This window comes from Mandrillus leucophaeus, unplaced genomic scaffold (genome assembly GCF_000951045.1).
Source record: "Mandrillus leucophaeus isolate KB7577 unplaced genomic scaffold, Mleu.le_1.0 Scaffold252, whole genome shotgun sequence".
NCBI classification, from domain to species: domain Eukaryota; kingdom Metazoa; phylum Chordata; class Mammalia; order Primates; family Cercopithecidae; genus Mandrillus; species Mandrillus leucophaeus.
The window spans coordinates 2,702,703-2,717,933 of NW_012102610.1; the positions used below are offsets into that span (position 1 = coordinate 2,702,703).

General features: G+C 54.2%; 1 protein-coding gene across 1 annotated transcript in view; it reads right to left on the minus strand.

Annotated features, from left to right (window-relative positions):
• GRIP2 (glutamate receptor interacting protein 2) overlaps nt 1-13,268 on the minus strand; it is a 63,496-nt gene extending 50,228 nt beyond the window's left edge. Inside the window, exon 1 of the mRNA XM_011983632.1 lies at nt 13,112-13,268. Within this exon, the coding sequence (XP_011839022.1) occupies nt 13,112-13,172 (61 nt within the window). The 5' untranslated portion in view covers nt 13,173-13,268. The remainder of the gene's footprint in view (nt 1-13,111) is intronic.
• Between the last annotated feature and the right edge of the window lie 1,963 nt (nt 13,269-15,231).

Sequence of the window (15,231 nt, forward strand, 5' to 3'; positions counted from 1 at the left end):
TATGCACTGTAGGACCAAGACAAGGAGGCAGATGGGAAACAGCATCTCCCCTTTGCCCTCTGTCCTCGACGACCTACTGAGCACGTTTTCATGTGATTTTATCCAAGTGCATGTTCAGAAGCAATTATTGGTCCATTTTGGAACAAGACAGAATTTAAATAAATAACTTGGCACAGAGAGGTTAAGCAACTTGCCCAAGGTCACCCAGCTGGTAAGGATGGAGCCAAGTTTCACACTCAGGAGGCCTGGCCCCAGCACTGCTATTCTTAATGGCACTGCTATGGGTTTTAGGATTTCAGGGATTTGTAAAAGCATCTGGGAGTGCAGAGGAAGAGGAATTAGCTCTGTCTGAGAGTCCACTGAGAAGGGTTTTTTTGAACTGACTTTGAAGGATGGGAAGGAGTTTGTCGATGAAGGAAAAAGCCATTGCATGTGTGTGAGTCCATGGCTGAGAGAAGGAAACAGAGATACGGCCAGGCCAGGGGTGGTCTCGCTCCTCCAAGTGCGGTCTGAGGACCAGCAGCATCTGCATCACCCGGAGCTTGTCAGATACGCAGATACTCAGGCCCCACCCAGACCTGCCAAATCAAAAGCTGCATATTAAGAGGGTCCTCAGGTGATGCATATGAAGTTTGAGAAGCGCTATATTAAGGAGTTTGTCTTTCATCCTGCAGGAAATGGAGAGCTAAGGATGGCTGTAGTGCAGCGGGGCGAGACAGCTTTGTAAGAATCTCATACATGGAGTGCAGGCTGAGAGTAGGTGAGAGAAGGATTTCCGTCTGGGAGGCGGCCTAGGAATGAGCAGCAAGGGCTCCTTCTAGGACATGAGAGGAGGCAAAGCTGCTGCTTGATCACCCTCCAAAGACAATCCTTCTTGTCCAGTGCTGCCAACTTCAGGGAAGCAGAGGAAAAGGGGAACAGATTGCCTGGGCATGCAAGGTGGCTGGAAGCCAGGCCTGCCAAGCACCCAGGCCACCAGGGGCTCCTGAGGACAGCATCTGACTGCTTCATGTTTCAAATGCTGTGGGTGACACGTGAGGGGGACTAAGCAGCCCAGGGGAGATGGCAGGGCCACTGAGCTGGCAGGTAGCCCCTCTTTGGTCAGGAGGGGCCTGATACGTCCATGTCCCCAGGTTTGTGAGACAATTGGAAGATGGATTCCTGTGTGATCGGGGCACTTGTCCAAACCTCTCTGGACCTCAGCTTTCTTGGCTGTAGAATGAGAATAATGAAAACACTCGCCCCCTAGGGTTGGGAAGACCACGTATTAATGAAACAGGAAGCGTTCATCTACTCACTGGCCTGCCAAGAGTCTCAAACTAACACCGCCAAACAGGCCAGAAACAGAATTTCAAGGGAGCTAAGCACACAGGTCAGACGTGCCCAGGTTCGAATCCCAGCTCCACCACCCACAAGCTGTGTGACCCTGGGCAAGTCACATCTGTCTGAGATTCACTTTGCCCCTGTGAGGAGTGAGGGTCAGAGAGCTTGGAAGGGGTTTGCAAACTCACAGTCACCATATGCTCTTCCCAATGGAGGCCCAGGCCTGCAGGGCCCTCACATGGTCTCTCAGTGGGGCACCACTGGCACTAGAGTTGGAGCATTCTGCTGCGTGGGGCTGCCTCTCACCCTGCGGGTTCCTAGCATCCCTAGCCCTTCCCACCCAGAGGCTAGTGGCCACTGTGGTTGAGAACCAAGCTCATGCTGCACAGGTGGGAAAACTGAGACCCAGAGAGGGCCTTGTCAGGGGTGCCCCACCAGTACAGCGAGGGCCTGGACCCAGGCCTCTGTCCTTCATCTCAGACTCCAAGGCTGAGTCTGTCATAACACAGGCGAGCCTTGTCCTGAGCCCACCAGGGGCCCTGAGTGACAGCCGGAAATGAAGTCTGGGTGAGAGGGAGGCAGCGATGGCAATTCAAGGACAAGAGAGATAAATCTTTATTGCTCTGGGCTGTCAGTTGCTTCTTCCTCCGACCCTCCTCCCTCCACCCCAGGGGCCAGGCCGGGGCAATTGCTCCCTCCCTGCCTGGTCCTCTCAGAACCTCTCAGAACCTGCATCTTGTTGTTAAACATTTCAGCCAGGCAGGCATTATTGTACCCATTTTATAGATGGGGAAACTGAGGCTCAGTCTGGGATTCCACCAGCCACAGGAGAGGGGCACTAGGTGACCCCCTCTTAGGGGGTGCTGTTTGGTCTTGTCCCCACTCTGTCTAAGGTATCCCACATCTCCCCAGCCCCCATGGCCCCTCACCTGACTTCAGAGAAGGCTGGAAGGAGCTTCAGGGGTAGTGCCACCCAGCGGGCTGCCTGAAGCTGTGGGCCTCAGACCCACAGAGCCTGCCAGCCTACAGGAAAACACGCAAGGCCACAGGCCAAGGAGGCTCTGACAGCCGCAAGAGCAAAGCATGGCAGCCGTGTGGACAGACCCAGGAGAGGGGGTTTCCAGAATGTTGAGAAGAGCCACTGTCAACATAATTGGAACAGAGACTCCACGCACTAGGCCTTGTGACCAGCATTTTGCACACATTTTCTCATTTCATCCCAGGAACATCTCCACTTGAGATGAGGAAGCCAGGGCCCAGAAAGGTGAAGTCACTTGCCCTTAGGCAAAATATCAGGGGGAGCCAGGGTTTGAACCGAGGCCTGCCCGATGGCATCCCCACCCAGTGGCCCTGAGAAATGCACACACCGAACCACTCTCCACAGCCCAGGCATGTGAACAGAGTCACGAAGCCCAGGGCAGCCAGCCAGATACAAACACATGTTCAGAGGAGCCGGGAACCCCTGACTGGGCAGGCTCAAGTCACCAGCAGGCCAGGGGCCTGGCCACGGATGGGACAGCTCCCAGGGGCTCCCTCTTGGGTTCCATGCTTCCCTTGACACCCACAATAGCTTCCCTCCTGGAGGAGAGGACATGGGACTACAACTGTACAGTGGGCCTCTCTGAGCCTCAGGTTTCTCCTCTAAAATGTGGATGATGAAGTTGTCTGTACTAACAAGGTCTTTGCTGAGAAGCTCAGTGAATGAGTGAAACACCTAGAAAACTATAGCATGTGGGCACAGGAAGATGGCCAGCATGATCATGGCCCTGCCGTGTCTCTCTGGTCACTCATTCGCTCAGAGAATATCTACTAAGCACCTACTACTTTCCAGAGGTCAGCTGGGCCAGAGGTTTCAGCAGTGAACAGAGCAAGCAGACCCTCCCTTCTTAGAGCTTCTGGTCTAGGGAGGACCAGAGATCCAGCAAGAAAAACAGACAGACAGAAGGCATTTGAGATGGTCCTGAGAGCTGTGACAGACATAGTCACGATGTTGGCACACAGAATACAAGGCAGGTGGTCAGGGAGAGCCTCTCAGAGTAGGCAACTTTTAAGTTGAGCCCCAGGTCTCCTTCACCAGCATCTTCACACCCCATAGGGACCTGTGGGTTGGCTAGAGGGAGGGGACTGCTCTGCAGTAACTGCCCGGAGCCAGATGAGAAGGCACAAAGGCAGGAGGAAGTTCCAGGTAGGCCGACCAAGCTTGGGTGCCAGGAGCAGCTGAGGGGCAGGTGCAGCTGAGGCACAGAGACAAGGTCAGCAGGGCCCAGGGAGAGGAGTTGGGATTCTGTTGAGTGTCAGGGGAGGGTTTTTGGCAGGGTCGTGGTGTGACCTAACTTCTGTTTTGCAATGGCAACTACCGGGAGTGGGCTGCAAGGGTCAGGATGGCACAGGGTGAGGGGTCTGGGGGAGGAAATGGGCCAGGCACTTCAGAGGCAGGAGATCTGGAATCCAGGTCCCTTCTGCTCTGAGCCTCATTTCCTCTTCAGTTAAGCATCAAAGCTCCTCTAATGACAGCCAACAGGGCACGTCTGAGGAACTGCCAGGCAAAACAGAAAGAAAAAGAAAAATGGGCACCAGCTATAAACTGGCGAGGCACAGAGCGTGGAGGGCAAACAGCCCCAAGTTCATGCAGAGGTGTCCCAGCTAACTGTCACCAGAGATGTGGAAACAGAAACAGCGAGCTCTCACTTGACTCTCCTCAAAATGGCAAATGCTAGAAATGCAGACAAAACCAAGTGCTGGTGAAGATGTGGGGAGACAGAGATGGAAAGTCACAGCACTGCTGGTGGGGGGTCAACTGAGGCAGCCACAGTGGCAGCAGCTGGCAGTGTTAGGAGAAATTCCACGTCTGGCCACCTGTGTCCCAGAATCCTCACTCCTGAAGTTATTGCAGAGTAATTCTACCCCTACCCAGGTCCCTAAGGGGCGTGAACTCTTGAGAATGTTGGTAAAGGTGACCTGGGACTCTATCCTAGGGTAGGGGACAGTTAACATGGTGACTACACACTGTGGAGTGTGACACAGCAGTTAGAAGTGCAGCCACATGAATGGATCTTAGAAAACCTGGTGTCACATTAAAGAAAGAAAGGAAGGGAGAAAGGAGGCAGGAAAGATGGAAAGGAAGGAAAGAAGAGAGACAGATGAGATCTACCCTGTGGTATCAGTTATGTATTGAAATGTGGTGTCATTATCTATTGAAAGCAGACACATAAAGCACTATCTATCCTGCAAGGGCACACACAGACTTAAATACCTATTTCACCTATTTCAAGTGCAAGTTTAGAGGGAAGTAATTTGGGGTGGCGATAGGGCATGAAGGAGAGGAAATAAGATAATACAGAGCCAGATCCGGCACTGGGATGGCCCAGAACAATGTGTGCTTTGAACTGAGAAATTTAGCTCAACCTTTGGAACTTGGAGTTAAAAAATTAAAAATAAATAGGTGCCTCAGATGGCATGTTAGAAGTTGAAACTCTCTCCTAAGGATGCTGCTGGAAGAGTTCGGAGGGAGAGAGGGATAGGGTCAGCGAAGTGTCTTAGAAAACTGACTTGAATGGGTGCTCAAAACGCTCCTGGATGAGGGGTTGGGCCTTGCTGTCTGTCCACCCTCCCCATCCTCCTCCCCTCAGGGGCTACTCTGACTGTCCACCTGCCCTCTCTCTGCTTTCCTAACAGAAAGCAAAACATGGAAATAAATGGACAAAGCTATTGGGGCTCAGGTCCAGGAAAAAGCGGCATTAAGCATCTAATCTCAGGATGGCAGTGGCCCTTCCCTGCCCTGTCCTAGAGAAAGTCCCGCACTGGGACTCAAGAGACCCAAGTTCGAAGTCCAGCCACTGCTCACATAGGGCCTACTATAGGCCAAGAACATTACACATGTTGAAATGTCAGCATCTCTTGTAGAAAGAACTACATCCAAAGAGGATCTGCTACAAACCGACCCAGAACAAAGGTGGCCACAGAGTCAGGGATGCTCAGAGGAGGAGTCCAGGAAAGCTGCTGGGTGGAGGCGGTGTCTGAGCCAAGCCTTGAGGGACAAAGAAACTCAACACTCAAAGGTAAGGTAGGCAGGGACTTCCAGGGAGAGGGCACAGCCTGGGCAGAGGGTGGGAAGTGGGAAGGAAAGGTACCACCAAAAGGGTCCCCAAAGAGCAGGTGGCTGGCTAGGCACCCAGGGCCAGATTCTGCAGACACAGTTCTGAGAAGAGAGGGCACTGAATCAGGGCATTCCTGGCACTGTGACCGGCCATGTGGATGACATTTAGGAAGGAGCAGGCTCTCCGGAGGCCCCTCCGGTGAAGACACAGAGAGCTTGTGCAGCTGTACACAGGCCAAGCCGTCAGGAGCAGTGCACGGGCCTCCGCACCCTGGAGTTAATGCAGCGACTCCCCCTTGTGGCTGGTAATCAAGGCATGAGGGTAGTGGACGAGGCTTCGGGAGGGGTGGGCACAGCTGTCATCCTGTGCCTGTGACCGGCTTTGGTCTCAGGGTCAGCCTGTGGCTAACACTGTGCCCGGAGTCCCACCACCCACCCATGGATGAAGCATGACCCTCCGTCCATACGCAAATGTCCTAGAGAGAAGGAAAGGGCCAGCATTTGCTGAGCACCTACTAGATACGCAACACTTTATGTACACTGTCTTATGGAATCTTTCAAGAGTCCTGTGGGATAGACATTGCTATTCCCATGCTACAGTGCGAAACCGAAGTCAAGAGAGGGGAAGGGGCTTTGTTAAGGCGGCCCAACTAGGATGGGCAGAGGGCCAGACCATAAGAACCAGGTGCTCCCTCCTCGAGCCCTTTGTACAGACTCTTCCCTTTGTCTGGAATGTTCTTCCTCATTTTCATCCTTAGAGTCCAGTCTAATACCTCCACCCAGAGGCCCACCCTGGCCACGCGGGGTGTGTCTCTTACCTCCCTCAGCCTTTCCTCCAATGCCTTTCCTCTCAGCCCTTCCTCCACCTTTTCTTTTCCACTAAATGGGAGATCCACAACTGTCTTGCTCACTGATTTCAACCCCATGCCCAGGGCAGGGTTGTGCACACAGTAAGTGCTACACAGGTGTTTGCAGAATGAATGAATGAGAAATATATGATGAATGTACATAATCTCTGAATTGCCATATTGGAAAGAAACCAACAATTCATCCCTTCTAACACGCAGGAATCCTCTCTGCTGTTTAGTACAGCTTGTACACCCCCATAAATGGGAGCTCACCACCTCTGAGCAGCCCACCCTATTCCTGAACAGTTGTGAGGGGCGAGAGTCACTCTGTTATCCCAGCTGCAGCCTGCCTCCCTATGGCTCCCCCTGGTCCCACACCATGGCCTCTGAGCCCTGGCAGGAGAGGCCACAGCTCAGTCTGGATGTGGCTTCAGTGGGGACCCAGTGTGTGGCTGAACACGGTGGTGACCATTCACCCTGTTATTCCAGAGCCACCTCCTGGGGGCTCCCCCAACCAGGAAGAACAAACCATCCTCCCAGATGCCACAACATCTGACCACGCTGGACAGACACCCTTTATGTCCAAGTGGGGAAACTGAGGCTCAGAGAAAATGGGAACATAAGCCTCTAATAATGACAATCCTGGCTGGCCCCTACCCAGCACCCTACAGATTTCATACTACTTCTCGCCTCTAGGGGCGTTTACTTCAGTCCCATGAAGCTAGGCTCATCAATCGTTTCATTTTACAGACAAGGAAACTGGAGCCCAGAGACAGCTCAGTTCTCCGGCTCCTAAGCCTTAAATCACAGTTCAGTTCACACACATTCTCAAAGGGCTTGGTGGACGTGGTGATCACCAGATTCTGTGTCCTCATGGTAGACTTGAATATTGAAAGAGAATCCTGGAGCTGTAAACCCACGGTGGACCCTCGGGCAGGGTGAGAACATGGGAAGGACCATCCAAGGACCCCAGGCTGCCCAGCTGAGAATATGCCAGAGAGATCGGCAGAGGTGTAGGGGTGGGAGACCCGCAGGGTTTGGGGGTGGGCCCTGGCAGAGACCATGTGTTTGAGGACAGGGCTTGACCCTGGGATTTCCAGGCCAGTGCCTGCTGCCCAGCAGCTGAGCCCCCTGTGCCCCAAACCGACCAGCCCTCTCCATCCTCCCTGCCTCCCATTCCCAGCACCAAGTAGCAGAGCCTATTCCCACCTTCGAGCCTTTTTATCACCATCCTCCAGGAATGCCCTCTTCCTAATCCCTGTCTGCCAGGCCAAGTCCTACAAGCCCTCCAAGACTGCTGCCTCAGGAAGCCCTCCCGCTGACTGGGGCCTCATCTAGGGCTCCAAGCTCTCGGCACCTCTCAGTCCCACTGTGTGTCAACTCACTGGCCATCCCACACTCTTCCTTGCCCATCTACCCCTAGAAGAAGACACCAGCATGGTGATGAAGTGTGAGGAACATTCTAGTATGCCACCCTCCCTGCAGCAGCACCGCTGGGGCCTCAGAGGGGTCCTGAGTTCAAGTCCTGGATCTACCTCCATCTCTGACGGGCTGGATGACCTTGGGCAAAACCAGCCTCCATCTCCCCATGTATAAAATGGGAGTACATGCGTGGCCGCAGGAGAAGTAGGGCTTGCGGTCTTTGGGGGCTGCTTCAGCTCTGGCCTCAGCCAGCCTAGAACCCCTCCACCTCCATCCCCAGCTTGAATTCCAAATGACCCTCGGCTACTTACAAACCCCAAACAAACCTTCCTCAACAAACCCACTCTGCACATGGGCACTGAGACACAGCACGGAGCAAGGATCTTACCCAAGGTCATCCTACAGGGACCCCAGCAGCCCCCATTATGTGGCTGTTAGCGACTGCAGGCCATGTGCCCCGTTTCACCCGCCCACCTGCCCACCACATCTGCTTATGAGTCACCACTACCTCGACCAAGATAGCAAAATGTGAGAATCAGAGAGCCAAGGCTGGCCCAAGGGGAGTGAGTGGGCGGGAAGGGGGAGGCTGCAAGGCTTCCAGACCCAGGACAGCAGGGGCCCAGAAGGGATACTGAGGCCAGGAAGAACACGGACCTGCCAAGGACCCATGAAGAGTCACAGTCAGCCTCAGTCCCTTGGCTGATGGAGGTGCTTTCTGTTGCATCTGACCATCTCCCCAGTGGGTGGGGAGACAGGGCTGAGAGCCTTCACAATGATCCAGACAATTAAGACAGGCAGATGGTTCTGCTGGACTGAACATTCAAGCCGACAGACGGAGACAATGCCGGGACCTGAGATGACGAGATCAGCTTGCGTTCCAGAGGGAGACACGCGCAAGCAAGGCCAATGTGCAGTTGGGACATTCCGGGAGGGGCTTGGCACATCTGTCTGCTCTGCCCAGCTCAGACCTCCCCAGGCCCTGGGCTCCACTCTGGGCTCTGCTCTGCAAGAGGGACACAGAGAGGATGAGGTACGGACAGAGGTGGCAGCCAGGTGGAGAGGGCGGAGACTGTGTCCTGTGGGGAGCGGGGCTCACAGCCTGGGGCGGGGAGAGGCATCGCTTTTTCTGCAGGGCTGTCCCGGGACAGGAGAAGCAGAGAGAAGGCAGAGGACTCAGGGGAGCCTGGGGAAAGCAGAGGAGTGGCCACATGTTGGGAATACAACCAAGGGGTCCCTTGCACCCAGCAGGGGAGGCTGAATAAGCTGACCGTGAAGGAACGCCCCCGGGGTGAAATGTTTGGAAGTCAGGCGGCCTGGGTAGGCTCATGCTCCAGTACTTCTTTCCTAGGTGTGTGACCTTAGAAACTAACTTCGTCTTTAAGCCTCAGTTTCCTCAGCTGCAAATGGGGTGATTTAGTTCATAACGCACAGGCCTGTTGCAAGGGTGAGAAAGTACATGGGAAGTGCCTGGCACACAGCAAGTGCTCCATAAACGTTTGGGAAACACAGAACAGGTCTAGAGGTTCACTCCAGCCTGCTGGGATTCTGCAATTCCAGGACGCAAGTTTATCCCTGTCTTCTTGATTCAAAAAAAAAAAAAAAAAAAAAATCACCTGGTCTTCGAGCCACTATAGCTGATCTGAAATTCTGGTGCCCGCAGGCATGGAGGAGGGCAGAGGCTCAGGAGTGGGGCACTGGAGAGAGAGGGCTCATTTCCACGCTGGGAGTCAGATTTGAGGCCCTGATGTGGCTGCCAGGAGACATGCCAGGAGCCGGATGTGGTGGCGTGTGGGAGGCCAAGGGGAGCCTCATTAAGGAGCGGAAGGAGGGAGTGAATAATTCATCACAGACCAGCACCGCAGAGTGGGCACAGGCAGACAAAGCTCAGGAGGGCCAGGACAGGGGCTTATGTCTGTCTTGTTCCCTGTTGCACCCCAAGGGCCTAGAACAATACTTATGACATAATAGGTGCTCAATAAATATTTGTTGAATGAATAAGTGACACAGGCTATTCTCCTGCCTCTACATCCATCAGTTCTGCCCACCCGACAGTCCTGGCTCCTCACCTCCTGCCTGGGCCCCACCCAAGCCTCCTTCCTCCAACCCCACCTATGGTCTGCAGAGCACAGCCAGCGCCTATTCTTTTCTTTCTCTCTCCCTATTTATTTATTTATTTATTTATTTATTTATTTATTTATTTTGGCACAATCTCAGCTCACTGCAACCACTGCCTCCCAGGTTCAAGCGATTCTCTTGCCTCAGCCTCCCAGGTAGCTGGGATTACAGGCATGCACCACCGTGCATGGCTAATTTTTGTATTTTAAGTAGTGATGGGGTTTCACCATGTTAGCCAGGCTGGTCTTGAACTCCTGGCCTCAAGTGATCTGCCCACCTCAGTCTCCCAAAGTTCTGGGATTATAGGCATGAGCTACTACCATACCTGGTCCAGATCCTATTCTAACACTCGAAGCAGTCCTCCACTCTCTGCTGCTCAAGGACCATCCATGGTTCCCACTGCCCCCAGGACAGGGTTCAAGCTCCACAGCCTTTCACCTCCTCCACCCTGCCTCTCTCCTCTCCCCACACCCTTCATGCTGACCAAGGCTCTCATGGGGTCTTGAGGCAGATCTTTCAAGCCTCCAGGCATTTTCTTTTTTTTTAAGAGACGGAGTCTTGCTCTGTCGCCCAGGCTGGAGTGCAGTAGCACCATCTTGGCTCACTACAACCTCTGCCTCCCGGGTCCAAGCGATTCTCCTGTCTCAGCTTCCCAAGTAGCTGGGATTACAGACACGTGCTACCACATCCAGTTAATTTTTTTAGTAGAGATGGGATTTCACCATATGTTGGCCAGGCTTGTCTCGAACTCCTGACCTCAAGGGATCTGCCCGCCTCGGTCTCCCAAAGTGCTAGGATTACAGGCATGAGCCACTGCACCTGGCCACCTCCAGGCATTTTCATGAGCTGCTCCCCTGCTTATCTACCTGGCAAACTCTTACTCATCCTTAAATACCCAGCTCTGGGAGTCTCTTTTGACCTCTCTCAAGCAAAATCATTGCTTCCTTCTAGAGGCAATAACTACACCCTTGAGTCTCAGTTTGGAGGACATAGGAGGGGTCTCACATGGCCATGTGGCCCAGGGACCTCTGCCCAAGTATTCAGAGTGAGAAAATGGGTCCTTACCCGGAGAAGATGAGCAACAGGACGGCTCATTAAAATCATATAGGCTGGAAACGGATAAACGTGTCGCCAGGCATTTTTTGAAAAAAATATTTTGAAGAAGAAAACAGAAGAAACACCTTGCGTTCTCCCATATCTCTTGGATTCTTCTCCCTTGAGGTTTCGTTTTCGCGAATGTACAGGCTCACTTCATGGGCAAATCAAGTTCCTTGTGCCTCCCTCAGTGCCCTCCGTGAAGGGGTGGAGAGGGGTCGGGCAGGAGCCTGGCTCAAGTCTGCACACAGTGTGTCCTCAATCAACCAGGCTGAGCCCTCCTCTTTCCTTTGCTTATTTTCTATCAAGAGCTATGCTGGCCCCAGATGTGACTGCCCTGGGGACAGTGGTGTGTACACGGGGAGAGGAAGTAAGTGGTTGGGTCACTACGGGGAAGATGGAATTAAAAATTCCAGGAGTCTACTCTACGTCCCAAACTTCCTCAATTGGCACTGCAATCTCAGAAGGGCAGTTTTTCTTGGGCTCACTTTACCACGGGAGGAAACTGAGGTTGAGTAGCCGTCCAAGGCCACACAGGGAGTAAGAGCCAGGACAAGATTTGAACCCTGGTCTGTCTGGGCCAATGTAAGCATTTCCTGCATCTCCAAGATGCAGAGCCTGATCCACAGCATGTAGTAGGCTGCTCTCCAAATCTTGGGGAAGCTCAAATCTGGAGCCAACCCAGGATTTCATCTGTCCCTCCAGCCTGGGAGGATCCCACTGGCCTCTTAGGGTCTGTGGACCTGAACAGAGGACAGCAGCCTCAATGGGGGAGGGAGTGTCTCCTGCGGGGGTGGTCTCAGCACAGGAGTCTCTGACCAGACCCAAGGAGAGGCCTGCTCCTGATGTTCTCCAGGCACCAACTGCTCTGCCTCTGTGGACCGGGCTTCCAGGGACTTCCAGGATGTCAGGCCACCAGCTGCCCTGAGGCCAGTGCAGGACCTAGAGCCCTCTGCTGCCGCACGGACACCCACCCCCATCCCCGACACCTCCCTGAGAAAGATGCTCCCTGTGTAGGCACCTCAGAGTCTGGAAAATGCTCAGTTACAAGCTCACTGGCTGGAGAGAGCCTCCGTATGTCAGCTGTGTGGCCTTAGGCAAGTTACTTAACTTCTCTGTGCCTCATTTTCCTCCTCTGCACAATCAGAATGAGGACGGGACCAGCCTTGCAGGGCTACTGTGAGGAATGAATGAGTGAATGCACTGCTTGGCACACAGTGGCGCTGAGTGAATGTCTGTCACTGCTGTTCCCGTTGACAGTAAGATGATTCTTGGTCCTAAGCCTGAAGCATAGAGATTGTGCTCCCTCCACCACCTCCCTCCTCCCCGTGCTGTAGATGGAGAAATGGCAACATAGGTGAATCCTGGGGTCACACAGCCTGGGGGGCTTAACTCCAGCTCCTCCACACCCCCACTCCAATCTTGGTCCCACCCTAAGCCCCCTCCTAGCACTCTGAGGAGCTGAGCATGTGTCCAGTCATGGGACCCCGCACAGGCTGGGGCTCAGCATACAGAGTCTTGCCCAGAGGCAGGCCGCCTTCACCTAGGTTCCCTGTCCCAACTCTCCACGTTCAGCTCCTCGCTCCCTCCCACCCCTGCTCCCCCACACACAGCTCCCCTGCTAGGCAATCCCAGCCCATCTGGACAGCCTCATGGCCTCAACAGGAAGGAGAGAAAAGGCTGCTGGGGACGTGCCCTGGGAAGGGGTGGGGGCGATGAAGGAGACACACAGGAAAGTCCAGAGAGACCCAAAGAGAGACAGTGACAGTGGAAGAGGAACAGAGAAGAGCAAGACAGAGACAGACAGAGTGGGAGAGAGAAGGCAGAGCAGAGGCGGGAGCAGAGAACTGGGTGAAGGAGGGCAGACAGCAGGAGAGAGAGACACGGAGAGACCCAGAGGCCAGGCAGAGAGACAGTGGGAGAGAGAGGAGAGAGAGACAGAGAGACAGTGGGAGAGAAAGGAACAGACCCAGAGAGAGCAGAGAGACCGAGACAGAGCGATGGAGGAGAGAGAGAAGGAAGCAGAGCGGTGGAGAGACGGGTAAGGGAACTGGAGTGGTCTGGGGCAGAGATACAGAGGGAGAGAGAGAGACACAGCACAGAAACCCAAAAGGCTCCGCGAGAGAGAGGGGGAGGGAGAGCAGGGGTGATTGAGGACAGGCGGGGAGCCCAGGAAGTCCCTCTGGGCCCCTGGCCGTCCACCCAGACTCACCGGCACCTTTTAGCCGCCGCCTCACCACGCCCAGCCGCCACTTGAGTGACACCGCCAGCATTGTGCCCTCCTGCCCTCTGGCAGAGCCCTGTGCAGCCTGCCCCAGCCTCCCACGCCTGGAGTCGGCGCTCCTGTGCCCGCTCCAGAGCTGCCTGCGCTAACTGGCACAGGCTGGGCGCTCCCTTCCTCCGCCCTCCGGGAGTTGCTAAAATAGATAATCCTCCCCGGAGCCAGCGGTGGCATTGGTGGCGGCAAGGCCCTTCCTCCACAGCAGCCGGGCCTGGGGAGTACAGCGCCGGATGTTCTGGCCTCTGCAGCAAACCTTCATCAGGCCCCACCCTCAAGTCCTCTTCCCGCCAAAGTGCTCACCTGGCCCACCCCACCTTTTGCTGAAATCTACCAATCCCCTCCTCCCCTCTGCCCTGGGCTGGCTGTTTGATACCTGAAGGCCTTTGCACCTGCAAGGCCCTCCCCCTAGAATGCCCTTCCACTCTAGTGGGGCTCCACGCATCCTCTCTGCCTGGGAATGTTTGCTTCCTTCAGGGCACCCCACCTGCTGGATCTCAACACATTTCATACTAGGTTGAGATTATCTACCTGACCCCAGGAATAAGGAGTTCTGAGACAAGGACAAGAGTCCACTGTCCTGTGTCCCCAGCAGACAACACCGCACTGGGCATGTGATTGGGGCCACCAGAGTAGAACGAGGAGACCCAGGCCCCTCCTCTTAACTCTTAACACCTACAACTATAACACATAACATGGGGATACCGGAAGAAGCTGCTCAAACTGCTGGTTGGGTGGAGTTTTGGGGACTATGTGTGAGTACTCAGAAAACTCATCCAGCATCTCTTCTTGTCGTACACATGGCTAGCCTCCTCTCTCATCCCACATCCTGACCCCTGAGTTTGGCAGGGCAGTGTTGCCCTAGGGGAGACTGAGGCAGATGGGTAATGACTTGCTCATGGTCACAGAGCACATACATTGCAGAGGTGGCTCTAGAACCCCAGGTTCCTGCCCTCTCTCTACCAAGGCAGGTGTTCATGCTTTCTCCATCCTTTCCCCAAACCATGAAAGCCCCTCTGATGAATCAGGCTACAGACCACACTCATAGGAAGGGCAAGACACCCGTTCGGGAATCATGGCTGCCACAGAAATCAGACTTCGTGTGTGAACCAGCAGTGAGGGCCTCCCTTGAGAAAGCTGGAGGGTTCCCCCACATGCAGAACTCCTGCCAATCCCCATCACTTCACAGCAATCCTATCTCTGGAATCCTTTGGCCCAGCATTCACCAGCACACAGGATTAGGATGGATGGAACACAGGGCAGTTCTGGATACACAGATCCAACCAGTAATAAAAATGAATTACACAGTGAGGAAGTGATTCCCTTCTCAGCAATCTCCCGTCCCTTCAGATTCCATGCAGGAGCCTCCTTTCGGCTCTACCGCGCTACCTCCCTGAAACTTGCAGACAAATAATTTTAAACAAAGAGAGAGCAGGCCCCAGGCTCAGAGCCCCCACAGCACATGGATTCCAGCCCAAAGCATCAGGAGGCACTACTGGCAGAAGGTGAGGCTCAGGGAGGCTCTGTTGGGGCAACTCAGCTAGGCTGGAGGTCCTGGGCTCCTTTACACAGACTCTGCTGAGGGATTCTGTCTTCATCCTAAAGGTATGGGTGGTAGAGGCCTCTCAGGGCTAGCCGAGGAAGCAGGAAGTGGGCACTTGAATGGCATCACCCAGCTCCTTCTCGAGACCTGAGGACAGCATGAGGGCTACCCCACTGCCATGGCCCCTGTCCCATCCCCACCATAAGCCTCTCCTCTGCAGATGGGAGACGTAAGCCTCTAGAGGAGCAGAAAGCTGTGGTTCAGCTGTGCAAACAGAGAGGAAGGGAAGGGAGCAGAGTACACATGCCTTTAGGGATGGGCAGATCTGAGTTCAAATCCCCTCAGTGTGCCTTAGTTTCCTCATCTGACAGATGGGGCTAACAGTTCCTGCCTCCAGTATGGCAGGGCTACACGAGATCACAAGCATAGAGCACTTAGCGGAGCCTGGCACACAGTAGGTGATAGATACATAATATGTAACCGTTATTAACGTTGTGGTTATTCTGCCTGG